This window comes from Rattus norvegicus, chromosome 13 (genome assembly GCF_021556685.1).
Source record: "Rattus norvegicus strain SHRSP/BbbUtx chromosome 13, alternate assembly SHRSP_T2T, whole genome shotgun sequence".
Taxonomy (NCBI): Eukaryota; Metazoa; Chordata; class Mammalia; order Rodentia; family Muridae; genus Rattus; species Rattus norvegicus.
The window spans coordinates 85,903,256-85,920,000 of NC_141546.1; the positions used below are offsets into that span (position 1 = coordinate 85,903,256).

At 45.9% G+C, this 16,745-nt stretch overlaps 1 protein-coding gene and 2 non-coding genes across 9 annotated transcripts in view; all 3 read right to left on the bottom strand.

Annotated features, from left to right (window-relative positions):
• Nucleotides 1-1,490: 1,490 nt before the first annotated feature.
• LOC134481532 (low affinity immunoglobulin gamma Fc region receptor III) overlaps nucleotides 1,491-16,745 on the bottom strand; it is a 15,704-nt gene continuing 449 nt past the window's right edge. The window contains exons 2-6 of one of the 7 annotated variants that reach the window (XM_087579895.1): nucleotides 10,559-10,684; nucleotides 9,758-9,778; nucleotides 8,873-9,130; nucleotides 4,044-4,298; nucleotides 1,491-2,175 (exon numbers count right to left, since the gene is read on the bottom strand). In XM_087579895.1, coding sequence (XP_087436021.1) covers nucleotides 1,991-2,175; nucleotides 4,044-4,298; nucleotides 8,873-9,130; nucleotides 9,758-9,778; nucleotides 10,559-10,643 — 804 coding nt within the window. In that variant the 5' untranslated portion in view covers nucleotides 10,644-10,684 and the 3' untranslated portion in view covers nucleotides 1,491-1,990. 7 annotated transcript variants of the gene reach the window in all.
• On the bottom strand, nucleotides 16,111-16,182 carry Trnae-cuc (transfer RNA glutamic acid (anticodon CUC)). The gene has a single exon. It is a non-coding gene; the product is annotated as a tRNA-Glu (tRNA).
• On the bottom strand, nucleotides 16,608-16,679 carry Trnag-ucc (transfer RNA glycine (anticodon UCC)). Its single transcript has one exon. It is a non-coding gene; the product is annotated as a tRNA-Gly (tRNA).

Sequence of the window (16,745 nt, forward strand, 5' to 3'; positions counted from 1 at the left end):
GGTGGGATAGAGGGTTTGAGAAGGGGAAACCAGGAAATGGGATAACATTGAAAAATGTAAATAGAAAATGCAATTAAAAATCATAAAAAAAGAGAAACATAAATTAGGGGAATGTAGGCTTACATTTTTCAAAACCTACTTTAATAAGGGTTCTTAAATGCTTCAACCTCCTTCTACTCCACAGCAACCAAAGGTAGGGTAGAAGGTTAGTAGGAAGTGGGAGATGTGGACCTGTTTAGAAGTAGTTCTTTGGAGCGATCCCGAAAATGAGTCAGTAGCGGCAATCTCAGTCCAATCAAAAACACCAAACACACATCAGTCGCAGCAACTCAATCCAGAAGAAACCACAAATCTCCACCAGGTTCGCAGTAGTCTACAGAACACCGGAAGTCCGTTCCTCTCTACGCTAAGTCACAGTAAGTCACGCTAGCAAAGATCAGTGAAGACCAGTCAAGCGTTGCAAGGCGAATCTAGGCCTCCTCTCGCTGTCTGTGGTGTTATCTTTATAGTCTTTCTAGACATCACAAGCTCCCTCAAGAGTCCACTCCAAGGGAAGGTCATATGCTCTTTCACAGACAGCTTCCAGGAAAACACCACATGTCTGTTCTCAGCAAAACATCCTCCCATAAGACAGCCTCCAGAAAAAAAAAAAAATCACATGATACAACTGAGTCCCCAGAGAAACCAGAAATTTCCACCTCGGGAGATTTAGGAGTGTGGTAGAGGAATAAGCTTACACTACTGAATAATCAAAGAGCCCTTACTGATAACACGTGAGTAAAAACCGAAGGACGTTGTCGGAGTCTGTTTTCTGTTGCTATTGTAAAGCATACGAGACTAGGTACTTTAGTAAAGGAGTGGGGAGGGTTCTTTAGTTCACAGTTATAGATACCGAGGTCACGTGGCCACATTTGCTTGGCTTCTGATGAGGACTTTGTGTTGCTCTACGCGGGGCAGAAAAGGAGAGTAAGTGCGGGCCCTTGTGAGAGAGAAGGCAGCTGAGCTGCAAGATGGCTAAGCTATTGTCCTGAAAAGCATCAGCCCTGCATCTGTGGAGGCATGGGCTCACCCTTGTGGTCTGAACAGCTCCCATTGGTCTCTGACACCTGGCAGCACTGCCCCTGAGGCTCAAACCTTAGTATGCAGGGGGTTTTTTTTGTTTTGTTTTGTTTTTTGTTTTTTGTTTTTTTTTTTGGTTGGAATAAGTCATATTTAAACAAAGGCTAAGTGAAACAGGATGTGGGTCCCTACAGGCAAGAACATGCCTGAGACAGAAAATGCAGTCTATAGAAGTAGAGCTGCTGTGTTCTGGGAAGAGCAAACGTGAGAAAGAACGAGCCAAAAAAAGCAGAAGGAAATGAGATCAGAGAGGTAAGATCATGTGGTAACATCTTACAGAACACTGCAAAGTCTCTAGATTTCCTTCTAAGTACAAGGGAAAGCTTTTACACTATTTTGAACAAAGAAGTCACAGAAAGGAGATCCTTGGCCCAGATTGATTTCTGTTTTATTATAGGAGGTCAAACCCAGAGCATCATGTGTCCTGGATAAAAACTGTGCCACCAACCCCCAGCCTTCCCCCACCTCTTGTTTAAAATATATATATTACATTTTAATTTGTTTATTGTGTGCATCTGCCATGGTGGACCTGTGGAGGTCAGAGGACAACTTTCAGGAATTTGTTCTCTCCCTTTGCCCTGTGTCCTTAGGGATCAATCTGTGGTCTTGTCTGTGAGCTTAGCAATGGGTGCTCTTTCCTGATAAGCCATCTAAACCCAGGGTCTTATTGGGTTATCCAGGATAGACTTGCACTCTCTCTTCTCTAAAACCCGGGCAGCCTTTGGTGATCCTCCTGCCTCAGCCTCCTAGCAGTTGTGATTGCAGGACCAAATATCCAGCCTGGTGGTAAGTTGCTTTCAAAGGAAGGCTGTAGATGAAGCGGCGGTGTGGCTGAAAAGAAGCTGCCGCTGTTTAGCCATACGATGGGATGTCATTTGTCCTGTGGAGCCTTGTACTTTCCAACTGACAGGGATTTCCTCCAGTCCTCCCCCGAGGTTTGAAGATTTCTCCGTACACAGAAATACAGGCCGGTGTCCACTGCAAACAGGAGGCACATCACTAGGCAGAAAGCGGCATGGAACCACACTAGAGAGCTGGTGGATGCCGTTGCTGAACCTGGGAGGAAAGCAGGAAGAATTGGAAGGAATGAACCATTAAGACAGAAATTCAGAATTTAGGGACAGTGAGGTCCCTAGTGCAGAGTTTCTGTAACGTGATTCACACCAAGTACTTAAAGTAAGGACAGGAGCAGATGAATCAGGAAGCCTTCAAAGGACATTGGTTGGTTGGTTGGTTGGTTGGTTGGGTGGTTGGTTGGGTGGTTGGTTGGTTGGTTGGTTTGTTGGTTTTTTGAGACATAGTTTCTCTATGTAACAGAGCTCTGGAGCTGTCCTGGAATCACTTTGTAGACTAGGCTGACCTCAAACTCACAGAGATCTGCCAGCATCTGCTTCCTGAGTGCTGAGATTCAAGGTGTGCACCACCAGGCCTGGCTTTCAGTGGACTTTTCATCTCTCAGCCTTCTCCAATGTGTTGCCAAGTCTGCATTTTCTAAAGGGCATGGCCATATCTGTCTGAAATTATAGGAGACGAAGACTTTGTGGTCACTGGGTGTTAGGGCCTAGGTATAATATTAAGGCCTAGATTGAATGTTAGGGCCTAGGTGACTGTTACCTGTCTAGCCTTCCATTATAAGAAAACTTTCTCATATGTCTCTGCTGTCACTAGGAAACTTCTAATGCCGGAACTGATTACCTATTGTCATGTTCTGTGCCCTTGGAAACCAATCACAATGGAAGTCAGTAGAACTGCTTTCTGTAGTTACACACAGTAAGCAAGGACCTGGACCTGAGTATAAGCTTTTATGGTGTTTGCTTTCATAAGCTGCTCTTGGGATGGACCCCAACGTAAGAGAGACACCTGCACCAAAAACTATTTGGACTAAGACTTCTACGTTGAGTAGTAGTCAAGTAACGTTTAAATTCCCAAGAACTCTCTGGGAATTGACGTTCTTTGTCAGAAAGAGACGTGTATGTAGGTGGCTGACATCCTGGTAGACATGTTAGAATATAAATATTAGAGAAGACAAGTCCCCCGCCACAGTCGGATAGAAACAGGATAAATGTACAACAAGCACATGTTCCTAAGGAAATCCCCCGATGCAGATGTTTGTGGAGTTGGGGCTTAAAAATCCCTATGGGATCTTAACCTGGGTCATGGTTCAGTTCCTGAATCTGGACCATAGCCGTGGCCAATCAATCCTGGGGCATATGCTCAATAAACTCTCTCCATCTGATTGAGATCGGTGTTCGGGTGGTTTGTGAGGTGATTCCTGGACCCCAACAGTGAGATTTGACAACTGCCACGTGAAACATCCCATTTGAGACAGGGATTTTCAGTCAGAGTTTTGACGGAAGCCATCTCTTCCTCTCCAGACTGACCTCTTAATTATCATCCTCCTGCCTCAACGTTGCAAGTACTGGAGTTACAGGGCTGCATTAACAGGAATCCTTAAAATGCACTGTGAGTACAAAAGGAGAGGAGCAGAACGCAGATAGCATTCTACCTCAGCTTGAGCTCAGAACCTTTCACTCCAAGATGCCTGCAGACAAGTCTCATGGCTGGAAAACATCCCTTGGGCAACCTTGAACTAGCAGTCCATAAACCACTTCAGTAGCTCTTTACCCACCACCTCCTCTGGTCCTGTGACTGAGACGTGTTCACTAACCAATACCAGCCAGTCAACAGAGGTTGCAATTCTGAAAGGCAGAATTAGGATTTCACAATGCGAAATTTCTCAAGAACAGAGTCATGTTTTTCTTGTGAGTAGAGAAAGATTCTCAGGCCAACGTGGCTGCCCTAAACTAGAACCTAAGGTGTCAGTAGACGGCCATACATCTCAGAATCCTAGTGTTAGGACACAAGACGGAGCAGAGTGTTTTGAAACAGAGTAGCATATTTTAAAGCCAGGGATTGTGGCTCACCTTGGACAGTGATGGTGACAGGCTTGGACACATGCATTGTCCTTCCTAGATATGCTTTGCAGTAGTAGTTCCCACTGTGACTGTGGTTGGCTTTGGGGATTGAAAAATTGCTGCTTTGATAATAATACCTCACAGGTTTTCCATTCTGGAACAACAAGACCTTAGTCAGCTGTTTGTTCTTCCAGCTATGGCACCTTAATGTGATGGTTTCCCCTTCCTCAAACACCAGTTGAGGGGTCTGGAGCAGCAGCCAGTCTGAAAGATGGAAAGACACTTTACCAAGAGTAAGATACAAAGGGGTAGCTGGGCGATGGTGTCACACGACTTTATTACCCAAACTCTAGAGACTCTGTGAGTTCCAGGCCACCCTGGTCAGGGCTACACAGAGAAACTGTCTCAAAAAAAAAAAAAAAAGAAGAAGAAGAAGAAGGGGTTGGGGATTTAGCTCAGTGGTAGAGTGCTTGCCTAGGAAGCACAAGGCCCTGGGTTCGGTCCCCAGCTTCGAAAAAAAAAAAAAAAAAAAGAAAAAAAAACCCAACACACATTCTCTCAGCAGAATGCAAACATGAGGGCCTGAGTTTAATCCGTAGGGACAGGGAATGTTGTAAAATCACAACACCTCAGAGGTGGAGGCAGAACAATCAGAAATGCAAGGTCATCCTCAGGTATATAGCAAGCCTGGCCCATATGAACCCTATCTCCGAAAGAAAACAACAACAACAGCAGTACAACAACAACAACAACAACAAAAACCCAGGGCCTGTGCAGCAGCCTATCCCACAGGTCCACGTGACTCACACAGAAAAAACATTCCATTACATTTATGAGGTCTTAAAAGCAATTTCAAAACAGTTTTATGGATTTAAAACACTATACTTAATATAGGACATGCATTAACTTCAGTAACTATAGGTGTTATAGAATAGAACTTTTGGTTTATTATTAGAATAAGTGTTTATGGTCTGGGATTACTAGTTTAATGATATGATTTTTTTTAACAACTCTTAGAAAGTGAGGTAAGTAGTCCTTAACTGTATTTGATTGAGTAGAGCCTGAATCAGGCCAGGTTCTCTGTCCTAGTCTGCTCCAGCTTCCTTGACAAAGTACCATAAACTAAGCACCCAAGCCAGATGTGGTAGAGCCTGTCTGTAATCCCAGGATGTGGCAGGTAGAGCAGAAGGAGCAGAGTTCTAGGTTATCCTCGAACCTGGGCTCCATGGTACTCTCATACTAATAAACAAATGTTCAAAACAGGACCTCGGTGGCATTATAAACAATGCACACTTCTCAAATAAATCCAAAGCCAGAGGCCAGAAATGTTACCTCTAATGAGAGCTCACTTCCTAGTTTATAGAAGAGAGTTTTATTGTCATTCCTACAGAACTTTTGTAGGTCTTCCTCTTACGGACTCCACTCTCCTAACCTAGTTACCTCCTCCCAGGACCACCCCCTAATACCATGCCTTGGTGGTAAGATTGCAATATCTCAACCTTGGAACATAAGCATTTGAGAGCACAGCACACCCTGAGTGGAATCTTCCACCAACAAAAAAAACTGACCTTTTCGGGGAGTGTAGAAGTTTGTGACATTGAAGCACAGGCTGACCAAGAAGTCATTACATAACCATGGCTGCCAGCATGCTTCCTGTCTCAGTCAATATTACATACAGGTGTGAGCTATCATGTCCTGTAAGCCTGGTAAGAGCTCTTTGTTTGGTGGTTTGGTTTGGTTTGGTTTGGTTTGGTCTGGTTTGGTTTGGTTTGGTTTGGTTTTGTTGAGATGTGTCAGGTCTTGTTATAGTAGCCCTGGTATCCTACTCACCCTGCAGGCCAGGCTGGACTCCAACTCCCAGAGCTCCACCTGCTTCTGCCTCCCCGAAAGCTGGGATTAAAGATTCATGTCACCATACCTGGTTTTTTCAATAAGATCTTTTTAAATTCTCTGTTCTCCTCTGAATCTGAACAAAAAGGGCAGAACGTTTTAAAACTTACAATCATTTTCCTGTCTTCATTCAGAACATCCTGGGAGGCAGGAGAGATGGCTCACAGGTTAAGAGCACTGTCTGGTCTTCCAGAGGTCCTGAGTTCAGTTCCTAGCAACCACATGGTGATTTATAACCATCTAGAATAAGATTCTAGTGCCCTCTTCTGGCCTTCAAGCGTCCATGTAGGCAGAATGCTATATACGTAATAAACCAAAAAAATACTACAACCGTCTCCAATACTTCATCGATGGTAGGAGTCACATGGTAGGAGTCACATGTATGGTACATGCATATCATGCACACACACACCCCACAGTACGCATGTAGAGGTCAATGTATAAGTCAGTTGGTTCTCTCCTTCCACCTCTAGGTTCCAGAGATTGAACTCAGGTCTACATGGCCGTGTGGAAAGCACTTTTATCTAGAGAGCCATCTTGCCAGCTCTACACTTTTCTGTTTGGTTACTTGGTTTTGTGTTTGTTTTGTTCTTTGGGAGTGTGCACCTTGTTGGTTTTGGGGACAGTGTTTCACTGTGTAGCCTTGGCTGGCCTGGAATTCACTGAGATCCACTTGCCTCTGCCTTCTGAGTGCTGGACTTATAGGCATTTGTCACTATGCCCCACCACATCTGTCTATTTTTTTTTAAAGGAAGACTAGTTTAGCATCTGGCTGAGCAGTAACTCCAGGGCTACTGTGATGGTTTGCTTATGCTCAGCCCAGGGAGTGTCACTATTGGAGGGTGTTACCCTGTTGGGGTAGGTGTGGTCTTGGTGGAGTAAGTGTGTCACTGCAGGTGTGGGCTTTAAGACCCTCGTCCTAGCTGCCTGGAAGTCAGCATTCTGCTAGCAGCCTTCAGATGAAGATGTAGAACTCTTAGCTCCTCCTGCACCATGCCTGCCTGGACACTGCCATGCTCCCACCTTGATGTTAAGGGACTGAACCTCTGAACCTGTAAGCCAGCCCCAATTAAATGTCCTTTATAGGACTTGCCTTGGTCATGGTGTCTGTTCACAGCAGTAAAACCCTAACTAAGAGACAGCTACCTACAGCCTCTAAGGGTAATTTGTAATTTTATATTTTCATAGGACAAGCAAGAACCATGGGCTGTTTCGGGACAAATAAGATGTAAAGAAAGAAAATGAGTAGCTATGGTGTTCACTGGGCAGATTTTTGAAGTTAATCCAATATTTATTTCTCAGAGTGCTGTCTATGGAAACTGCCTATACTTCCAAGATCTCTCCAGCACTGGAACCTTAAAAAACCATTTTATTTTATCTTACTTTATTTCGAGACACTCTCACTATGTAGCCCTGGTTGATCTAGAACTTACAGAGACACACCTGCCTTATGCCTCCAGAATGCTGGGATTAAATGAATGTGTAACCATACCCATCCTTAAAGTACTGTTGTTGCTGTTGTTGTTGTTGTTGTTTTTTAATCTGTTTTGGTATTAAATGGGAGAATCTAAAACACTACATACTTACATGTATTAGCCTCAGGGCTTGTGTACCAAGATATATCTGAGGTAAACTATTAAACTCCTATTTTCAGATATTAGAGTGGGATAGGAATAGTGTTCAAGGTCATTTTCATAGACACTGTTAAACTGAACACCATCACTTATTTACACAAACCTGAATCAGATCATGTGACTCAGTCAGTTAAGACTACCCCACAATGGAATGCTGCCTCACCACAAGAATGAACCCTGGAGGGTGGATGAGGGAAAAAAAAAAAAAAAGAATGAAGCCCGTTTGCAAAAAAAAAGTGGATTGAACTGAAAATCGTTCTGTTAAAGTGAGCTAAGCCAGCTATAGAAAGACACGGGTGCAACATCACACATATTATAGTATTGGAAATACTCAATCTTACAGAGGTTGAGACCACAATGGAAGTTAGCGGAGGTTGGAAAGAGAAGAGGGAAGGGTGGGGTAGGGAAGGCTGATTTACAGTCAGATAGGAGCAAGACATTTCGAAATGCTTTGTGTAGTAGAGGATCTATGAACAATGACATTGGACTATGTACACAAAAATAGAAATAGGGGTTGGGGATTTAGCTCAGTGGTAGAGCGCTTGCCTAGCAAAGGGAAGGCCCTGGGTTCGGTCCCCAGCTCCGAAAAAAAGAAAAAAAATAGAAATAATAAGAAATAATAATAAGAAGAATCATCAGTGTTTATGTTATGATGCAGTAGTAAATATTTGAGGTGGTGAGTATGCCCAACTTAAACCAATTTAAGAACTAAACAATATGCACACTTAATAAAAGGTTGCATGCTGTCCTCCATAAATATATCCCATGTATCAAGTAAGACTAATTTCAAGTTTTGAAACCTTGAAGTACTATAGGCTTTCATCTCGACTAGGGATAAAAGTCGTCACACAGCCTATCTGCTCCACGTGTTTCACTCGATTCCCTTCCCCTCATCTCTGGCCTCACTAGCCAGATTTCAGTTCCACCCCTGGGGATCTCGACTCCTTGCTCCTCTAGCTTGTTGAGTCTGCCCCTGTCCTATAGTCTTTAAGACTTTCCTTCCTAGAGTCTCTGTGCTTCCCCCACAATGCCCTGGCAGAGCTGATGTTTACGAAGCAGGGGCTTCCTTCAGCTTCTCTCACAACAGCCCTTCTGTGGCCTCGAACCTCTTGCTCAATTGAGATTGAGACCAACACAGGCGTCCTCTTCCACGAAAGACTATACGGAGTAAGTGAAAAGGGAAACGTGTCTTTCAGAAAAGCTCTCCGTGATGTTTCCCAGAAACCACACTATCCTTTTTCTTGTAAATGTTTGCTCTGTACGCAGTCTCCAGACCTGGTATCACAGCTGCTCCCCGGACCAACTTTTACTAACCAGAAATCACTTCCAGATGTACGGGGTCGCTGAGGCTGGTGTGCGCCATTCGGCACCGGTATTCTCCACTGTCATTGACTGTGGCCTTAAACGTGTAGCTGGCTTGGACCTGGCCCCAGGTGGAGCTCTGGTTGTGGAACCACTGGGTAGAAGAGTTTCCAGGATTGTGGGTCCCTTCGCACGTCAGCGTCACAGTGTCTTCCTTGAGCACCTGGATCCATGGGGGATCACGTTTCACCACAGCCTTCGGAAGATTTGCTGTGAATGAGAGAAGATATGAACAACTCAATTTTGAGGGACTGTGCATTCCAAAGGGGAACAAGGGGCCAGAGAGTCCACATCATAGACCAGATAAAGGTCTGAGGATAATGACTCAGAGCTATAACCTAGCAACGGGAAGGGCGGAGCTTTTAAGATCTGAGATACATAATTAATTCAAGACCACTGCGGGCAACTTAGCAAGTCTATTCAAAGTAAACTGTTTTTTTTTTTTTCTTTTATTTTTTTCGGAGCTGGGGACGGAACCCAGGGCCTTGCACTTGCTAGGCAAGCACTCTACCACTGAGCTATCCCCAACCCCTCAAAATAAATTGTTAAAGGCTTGTAACTCAGTGGTAGAAACTTGTGTAGCACACTTCAGGTCCTCGGTTCAATCTCTAAACCATTTTTAAAAATCATATACTTGCCCTGGTCTCTTTCCCTTCGGTGTTTGGAGAATCCAGTTGGAATCTTACCAAGGATTAAACTTCAGGGCCCATTGTGAGAAAACTGCTCAATCTGAACCCAAGCCTGATGCTTGGTAAAGCAGACATTTCCTTACAAATTAAACACAGTGTTCTGTTGTAAGATGGCAACGCCTTGTAAACAAGGGAAACACAAACTTACCCGTCTGCCTGTCTGCAAAAGCTGTAAAGAGGAAGAGAGAGGGTGGGGGTCAGTGTAGAACAGCAGCAGATGAAAGTTGTGTGTTAGGAGTCCTCATAAGCTTACAGCCCCTTCCCCATGAGCCTCCTCATGAGTCTTTCCAGTTTATCTGTTTTTAGTTTATGTAGCTCGAATATCTTTCTCACTTAGTGCCAAGTGCTTGGCACAGCTGCAAAGTATGAATATTTGGCTCAAGATGGCCTTTTGAGAGACCGTAAAAGGACCTCCAGATTCTGACCTTTAAGTAAGGCTTAGAGTAAGAAGAAGTTAGAATCCTCTTTTTTTTTTTTTTTTTTTTTTCGGAGCTGGGGACCGAACCCAGGGCCTTGCGCTTCCTAGGTAAGGGCTCTACCACTGAGCTAAATCCCCAGCCCCTAGAATCCTCCTTTGATGTTGTTGTTGTAGTTACAGTATCACCATGTCAACCAGACTAACCACTTGCCTGTCTCCTAAGGGCTGAGACTAAAACATGTATCACCACACCCAGCTCTAAAAACCTCTTGTTGACAGGGTCTCACAAAGCTAGGTTGGCCTGGAATTGGAACTTACTGCAGTTGAAGCTGACCTTGAACTCCTGATTCTTCTGTCGACACCACACACAAGTGCTAGGATTACAATCAGGTACCGCCGGACATTGTGGCTCTTGCCTTTTAACTCTCTCCCTGGTTTCTAAACCAGACCCACTCTTTACTACCCTGATCTCTAGAATCCAGACAGTAGGAGAGGTTGAAAGGATTGTATTTCAGGATGATCCTTACTCACCAAACAGCAGCAACATTGTCAGTGGTGGGAGTAGCCATTGGCTTCCAGAATGTGCATTCTGAAACATCTGGGTCTCCAAAGTCATTCAAGAACTGGGTCAGAGTCTGATGAGGTCTAGGAGATGAACTGCAAAAAGAGGAAGGAAATGGACTCTCTTGCTTAACCACATGGGTCAGCAGACTCTGTTTCTGCTAACTTAACAATAGCAAGTTAAACAAGATGTGGTCTCTGCTTGATAGTCATAGCTTCTACACGTAGCCCCTTCTTGTATACTTCGGGGAAACCCCAAGTTACTGTTGTTGTGAGGAAACTGGGGAGAACACTAGAAACCAGAGGAAGCCTCTATTTACTGCCTTGATCTGATGCTCTTTCATAAATTCCTGGGCTGCCTCACAGGCCAATGCAGAAAGCCTCAGGGCAACTTCGGCTAAAGAACTTTGACCTAGGTGAGATAAACAGATCTTCTAAACAAGTAATTGAAAGAAACAATATTTGACTACTACGACTACTACTGCTGCTACTACTACTACTACTACTACTACTACTACTATTATTATTATTATTATTATTATTATTATTATTATTATCTGAAGAAGTAAGTCCAAAAAGGTCTCTACCCTATATGCAAGTGTCTGACCTTGCCCTCCACATACATAAGAAGTCGTGGGGGGGGGGGCAGTTGTTTTGGTATTTGAGACATTTTCTCTCTATGCAGCCCAGACTGTCCTGAGAAATCACTATACAGATCAGGTTGCCCTTGAGCTCACACAGCCTGCCTCTGACAACTGAGTACTGGGATTAAAAGCATGTGCCTTTAATCCTCTGGTAAGGCCTAGAGCAAAAACAACGTTTTTAAATAGAAGAAATAAATTTGTTAAAAAAGAAATTATAGGGCTGGAGAGATGGCTCAGTGGTTAAGAGCACTGACTGCTTTTCCAGAGGTCCTGAGTTCAAATCCCAGCAACCACATGGTGGCTCACAAATCTCTGTAATTGGATCTGATGCCCTCTTCTGGCGTGTCTGATAACTAAAATAAATAAATCTTAAAAAGGAAAGAAATTATAATATCATAAATGCTATTCAAATGAGGAGAATGAGAGCTGGCAAGATGGCTCAGTAGGTAAAGGCATGGACTGACATTTGATGGCCAGCCTCACACACACACACACACACACACACACACACACACACACCAGCATAATTTTGATATGCTTTAACTAGCTTAATGGATGGGCATTTCTAAACCTCCCTGTGGCTAGCACACATTCCCTTCCAGGATCCCTGGCTTAACACCTTCTAAATCTATATTTAATCTTTGCTGCCCTGTTACATTCTGGGCAGCCCCCTTCCATCCCCCTCCCCCATTCCCTTTCCACCTACATTGCTGGATGATTTCTCTCCTGCAGCTCTTAAATCTGATCCCTCTTCCTCTGAGTCATGGCCATTCTATTCTTCCTCCCCTCTCTCTGTCCCTTACCCATGCAATCTAAAAGTTCCACCTCTATCTCCCTGCCCAGTCATTGGCTATACAGCAATTCTTTATTACCAATCAAAGTCAGCTGGGGGCAGGGACCCTCAGGTCTAAAAGCAAGGCTTTTGGGAGCTGATTAAGACAAAGCATTAGAACCAATTCCCAATACACACACTCACACACAGACACACAGACACACACACACACACACTACATATATATGTATATATATGTATATAATTTTGACCCAGTTCTGACACTCTATCTACATGACTGTTTCATAGAACAGACATAACAAAAGTCAGGAAACTTGAGCATGCATGTATAGTTGTCACGTAACAGAATCCTTCTGTAGGTTATGGTCTGTTGTTTGGCAATCTTTCCTGGAACTGTACATCCCTCTTGTCCTGTTTCAGCTAGTCTCCACTGCAGAATTATTACTTCTTTACAACCTTCGTTACAACGTTTCAGTGTTTCACACTATTTCATTTCCAAAAGCTGACATACTGTTTTGCCTTGAACATATTTCAATGTAGACTCAATTTTAAGTACTTCAAGGGTGGTGGCCACTGCATATATATCAAATGTGTAGAGGAAAAACTGATTTAGAAAATTCCTAATCTCACAAAGAAATAAGCAAGCTCATCCCTGTGCCCTGGGCTAAAACCCCAAAGCACGCAGCACTTCTATGGCAACTGACTTAAGGCATTAAAGTAGATGGCTTGTATGGAGTAACAGGGGTGATTTCTGGACCTCCTTAACTTTGTCAATTGAGGTTAACAAACTCAGGACTGATAGCTTATGCCTGATCCCAGTTTACAGCGACCAACAGGGAACCCTTGATGACTACTGTGTTCTGTAGAACAGTGCTCATTTCTTCTCTGGAATTTCTCCATCTCTGTATAGTGCTATATCTTTCCTCATTTTATGTCAGTCAACATGAGAAGCATCAGTCCCTTACTCGCACTTTTATTCCTCTGAAAACCAAATTTCCATAGGCTCCACATACCATTCTCTAACTGAACAAGCAGGAAAAACCAAGCTAAAAAGTTCAATTTATGCCTAAGCAACTCTGAGTAGAAAATTAAGAAACTGGGTGTTTTCATAATACTTACTTTAAAATTATTTATTATATATAGGTGTCTGTGTGGGGGTATATGCATGTGACTACAGTTACCTGGAGGTCCACAAGAGAGTGTTAGATCCCTAGGAACTAGAGTGTTGGGGTTCAGTAATTTGCCACACAACCATAGTACACCATCTTAGTTAAGCAAGAATAGTTTATTGAACGCATATCATGATGCTAGATGTCCAGGTCCACAAGAAGGAAAAACCTAATTGTGGCACTAGTCTGCTATCAAAGTTAACTTCTTACAGGAAAAAAAAAAAAAACAGGTTCAAAAGTTTAAAGGGCAAGGAAGGGAGGAGTTGGCTTACTAGGTAAAGGATTGAGTAAGGAGGCTGGGTGGTGAACAGAGAAGATTCAGAACATTGAGATAACAGAGCATGAGTGTTGTTAACTTGTAGCGTATTAGGAGCATTCTTCAGTGTCAGCCACAAAAACCACAGTGAGTTCATATGAGGTGCCGGAGGGGCTGAATGTTGGTGAGCTCTGACTCAAGCTGTTTTAAACACACCAGTTCATATTGATTTTTTAATTAATGGGTCATATATATAGTGTATAAATGTATACGGTGTATACATATGTATACATATCGTGTGTGTGTGTGTGTGTGTGTGTGTGAGAGAGAGAGAGAGAGAGAGAGAGAGAGAGAGAGAGAGAGAGAGAGAGAGAAAGGAGGGGGAGAGAGAGAGCAGAGTCCAGTTGTGATCTTGGTGTGTGGAGCTTGAAAAAAGGGAACAGGGGAGAGGAGGGAGGTGGGAAGTGAAAGTACAGAAGAATGCCTAACATAAACAGGAATTGAACACTGGCTTGACAAGTGACCATGTCCAATCCTAAGAACTGGACCACCAGGGAGCATGGACAGAACAGACGCAGCTTCAGATTCTGGACACAGACACACTGCCTCTACACCACCCAGGCACGCACACTGCCAGCATGCCAGCCAGCTTCTCGGCCAGAACAACCACATAGTTGAGAGGAGAGCATCTCCGTCTTCTACAAGGATGTCTTCAGAGTCAAAGAACTTGCTGAAAACAACCGATGCCTACCCTAGAGACAGTGAAAAACAACGATTTCGTTGGACGTTTCCTCTAGGTATCACGAGTGCACCGGAATTCCAGGACGCCAGAACACCTGCGCAGGAGTGTCAGGTCCTGACTTCAACACCCCAACCCCAACATCCACACCATCGCTACCTTCAGTGGGCTGCTCCGCAGCCAGCCATCGCTGACTGGTCTGGACCCTACCGCGCAGACTTTGCCAGCATGCGCATGCTAGTGTGATCCTCCTCTGGACGAAGCCCAAGCAGAACAGAGGCACATGCGAATCTTTGCGATCCGCAAGCTCCCCACTCCCACACCCACCCTCAACCCGTCCCCACGCCCCTGTTGGGACACCTGCTGGCGAAGGCTTGCCTGCTGTCTGTTTGGCGCAGCCTCCTCCTCTCGCCCAGCGGCTGCCCGGGGACCGGCCCAACAGTCCCTTCCCGGATGCCCTTAGCCTCTGGTGCCTCCCGGTGCCCACGAACCGGAGCCCTTCAGGTGGCAGAAGTGGGCTGGAGTCCGGTCCGGATAAGCATTGTCTGGGCTGCCCCCAGGATCTGCTGGCACTCTCACAAGGCTGCTAGCCATTGAGGTGGAGCTCAGTCCCCAGCTCAGCGCTCAGAATCCGACACTGTTTCCGCGCTGCCTGGCAGGGTCAAGGCGGAGGGATCCGGGCAGGGAGTGATTACCGGTGTGCCAAGGTTACTTTACTGACTCACATCCGCCACTGCAGCAGGCGACACAAGGGTCCTGAGAAACGGTGGCATTACGACCGCCTGCCACGGCCTCTGCTCGACTTAAACCGCCCTTGGGAATTTCTGGGAAATCCTGGCTCGCGACGCCCACTGTCGGTCCCTGGGAAGCTGGGTGCGAGAACCAAGCCAGGTGCTTCTGGCTCTGCCGGGAGCATCTGGTTCTCAATAAAACCTGCCCACAGGAACCCCTTCCGATCCTGCAAACATCCCCCTCTCCGTGCCACCACCACCGCCAAGCCCAGCACCAGCACCGTATTCCATTCACCTATAGATTTTCTACCTCCTAAAGATTTTACAAGAACATAAAACAAACAAAAAAAAATGTGTGTATGTGTGTTCTTCAGTATATACTATCACACATATTTATACATGTTTGTATCTATACATACATCATATATAAACAAGTCTAATGTGCGTGCGTGTGTGTGTGTGTGTGTGCGTGTGTGTGTGTGTGTGTGTGTGTGTGAAATGAAAGAATTCGCTACCGATGTTTGAACTGGACGCTCCTTTGTGACTATTTCGGAAAGCTCACTGGGACCACCCTGTCATGAACGCGATGCACGCTAGGCGTGTCAATCAGGTGATACAGGTTATGCATTCGAGGTAGGTGCGACAGGAGGAGCGGGCTAGCCAGAGGGTTTGTTGGAGAGGTAAGAGCAGGCGATCAGGAGATGGAGTGGTGTTGAGATTCCCTCGGTGGACGAGTGTTTGTGATCCGGGCGGTGTGTGAGAAAGCTCGGCTTGTGATGGTGGCAGGTGAGAGGTCTGGGCTCCAGGGCAAGCAAGGAGTCTGAGCTGGGGAAGTGCAAAGTTGGCGTGTGGTGTCAGAGAGGCTGGTCCGGGATGTTAAGGTAGGCATGGTGCAGCCAGGGAGACTCTTAGGCAGAAGCCGGTTCTGTGGTACTGGGTGATGTGTTCGGGAAAGAAAGAGGAAAAGGGAAAGGGGGTGGAGGGAGAGTGAGTGAGACAGAGAAAGAGAAAAAGAGAGAGAGAGAGAGAGAGAGAGAGAGAGAGAGAGAGAGAGAGAGAGAGAGAGAGAGAGAAATATGGAGAGGAGATGTGGAGTTGTGGTCTTGGTCTGTGTAGCTCATGTACAAACAAAAGGGTCACTCAAAAGGGGTCAGGGTGAGGTGGGAAGTGGAGGGACTAAGAAGAGAGGCTTCCCTGACCGGGAATCGAACCCGGGCCGCGGCGGTGAGAGCGCCGAATCCTAACCACTAGACCACCAGGGAGCGTGGGTCCCATGCTCACGGCTATCAACTCCTGGAAACAGACAGACACACACCCTCTCGGCCACCAGGGCAGACATGCTGCCTGCCTGCCGGCCTGCCCGCCTGCCCGTCTCCTCATACCCGGCCGCCGGATGCACGCTAAGGCCTTAGGAGGCTGGCGTTCTCGCTTCTCTCCTGGCCCTGGCCCTGGCCCTGGGCTGCCACTTGCCCCCTGGCCTCTGCCACTTCCACAGCCAGCACCGTGCGACTTCGGGGACTAGAAACTTGCCCCTGCCGCTTCTCCACCCGGTGCCCACTACCTGAAAAGGTCTGGCGCTTTCCGATCTTCCCCGCCTACAGTAGAGCCTGGGCCCAAGCTCCGCGGCGCCACGCAGGGTCCCGGTCGTCGCGTCCTGGGTGAGGACCTTGGCAAAAGTTGGGCACGCTGCGTTGGCCGGGAATCGAACCCGGGTCAACTGCTTGGAAGGCAGCTATGCTCACCACTATACCACCAACGCCGCACAGCCGGACCCACACCCCCACGTAGCCGCCGACTGCCACCACACGGCGCCCAGCGCCCTCGA